The sequence below is a fragment of the Odontesthes bonariensis genome, chromosome 1 (genome assembly GCF_027942865.1).
Source record: "Odontesthes bonariensis isolate fOdoBon6 chromosome 1, fOdoBon6.hap1, whole genome shotgun sequence".
NCBI classification, from domain to species: domain Eukaryota; kingdom Metazoa; phylum Chordata; class Actinopteri; order Atheriniformes; family Atherinopsidae; genus Odontesthes; species Odontesthes bonariensis.
In genome coordinates this window covers 40,621,284-40,623,400 of record NC_134506.1, presented here as the reverse complement: position 1 = coordinate 40,623,400, position 2,117 = coordinate 40,621,284, and the positions used below count along the sequence as shown (strand labels likewise).

The window sequence follows — 2,117 nt, the reverse complement described above, 5'->3', positions numbered from 1 at the left end:
ACTGAACATAACACAAGATTTGGTTGTAGTCAGACGCCATAAAAGGTGCAGTTCATTCAAGGCAAGTGTGATTATAGTCAAGAACGAAATGCTCCACGTCTAAAAGTCAATGTGACTATTAAGAGCTCATCTGTGGCAGGTCGATCTCTTTTTACAGGCTTGTCATAGAAGCTAAATCCAGGTTTGAGATCAGAACGGAGAGTTGAGGACAGACTGTCCCACTTGATGTATTTAGTGGTGTTTATCCTGCATTTGGATGTTCTTTTTCCTGACGCCCGAAGATCAACAATCACCTTTCAAATCTCCCTCTTAGAAAATGTCTGCTGATCTAGTTCAGGAGGCTTGCTTTGGACATTCACACAGCACAGGCCCCGTCACACTTGATGTGGTACTGTCTGAGATAGTCCCTGAGCTGGGGCGGCAGCGGCAAGCTGTCTATGCCGCGGTAGGTGGTGCAGCTACAGATCACAGCCCTGCACAGGTGCTGAAGGGGGAAAGGGAAGGTCCTTGGCAGTGGCTTGGAAAGCAGGGGCTCAAAGAAGAGGCAGGTGGCCGGGTCGCTGTAGTGTCTCAGCAGTCCCGTCACACTGGGATCCCGGTACATACATGGGTCACGCACATCGAAGCTAAAACGCTTCCCGTTCTGCTCAATTCGTGCGTGCAGGGAGCGGCTGTAGCGACGAAAGCTGACCGAGAAGAGATACTCATCCTGGGCAGAGTCCCGGAGCAGAAAGGTCCCCTCGGGCTGGCCCTCCAGCAGCTCCTCCGCCTCAAAGCGGTTCAGTACGCCCCAATAACACGGGCTGTTGTTGATCTGGAGCAGATCGGGAACCAGGATGTAGTCTGTGTGGCCGCAGCTGCCCGATGCGCCACCATGAATGCATGAAGGATCCCAGTCCTCCAGGGTGGTACTTCCAGCCCCAGGGGAGCAGCAGATGTCCTCCCAGGAAAGAGGCGTTTGTGGGGGAGAGATGGAGGACGAAACACTCAGCTTTAAGGGAGCCTCCATGTCTCTGAGGGCACTTGGGTGGGTGGCCTGATTTTTGATAAGATGCCAACATTTGGCCAGTTCAGACTTGGGTGAGAACGGACACTTGTCTTGCATGAGCTCTGAGACGTGGATCTTGCGTTTGGACCAGAAGAGCACCGAGAAGGGCCGCGAGGACCCGGGCGGGTGGTGGTAATGGTGGTGGTGGTGATGGTGAGAGCGCAGGGGAAAACACTGTCCCACGGCGTCCTGAAACTTCTGCCGCAGAGAGCGCCGGGACAAGGCTTTCCGACACACGTCGATGTCTCCAGCGGTCAACGCATCCCCGAGAGCGCTGCAGCTGCACTTCCTCTCTCTGCGCCGCCTCGGGCAGGATGTGGACCGCACGCCGAGCTCCTCCGCCCCTTCCGCCTCCAGGCCTCCGGGACTTGACCCGTTGCGAGCGCTTCGGGAGCGTTTCTTCCCCCGCCAAACATAACTGTCCGCGCTCCAGCTTCGGAGGCCACATTTGGGACGAGCGTCTGCTCCTCGTGGCTTCTTCTCTGACATACCTGCTTTCTCTTCCCGCCCTGTGAAACATTAAAAACACAGACTGGTTATTTCTTTAAAGTTTGGCGGTGATTTCTAGCTCTCTGTGGTGTAGTAAAGTTGCATAAAGCTGACCAATCACAGCGGACTAGGCCTTTTGGAGTGGGGATAGTTCGCCTCTTTTGACATGAAGCTGTATGACATCCCATATTAGCAACATCATTTATGAACATTTTCTTACCCCCTGCTGCGTCCTGTAAGCCGAGTTCCAGCCTCGTTTTGGCGAAAGTAGTCCGGCTAGTTGGCTGGGGTTTAAAAAATAAAGCGTTTTGCTTCTCAAAACAATATGTGTTCAAAAGAGTAATACATTTGCATCACAAAATCGTTCTCCAGGAAAAAGTCAGACCTCACAATCGCTTGGCTCTATTTTCTCTCCCTTCGTATCACTGCCTGCTGCCGCCTGCCAATAACTGCACCTGTCACGGTGTTTACTGCTCGGTCTGCACTTCGGTCTACACAGCAGGCAGTGATACGAAGGGAGAGAAAATAGCGCCAAGCGATTGTGAGGTCTGACTTTTTCCTGGAGAACGATTTTGTGATG

The 2,117-nt window shown here is 53.0% G+C and overlaps 1 protein-coding gene across 1 annotated transcript; it reads right to left on the bottom strand.

The window, feature by feature from the left end:
• Positions 1-355: 355 nt before the first annotated feature.
• On the bottom strand, positions 356-1,537 carry socs4 (suppressor of cytokine signaling 4). The gene has a single exon (XM_075472287.1). It carries the CDS (start codon positions 1,535-1,537, stop codon positions 356-358), a length of 1,182 nt encoding a protein of 393 aa, XP_075328402.1.
• Between the last annotated feature and the right edge of the window lie 580 nt (positions 1,538-2,117).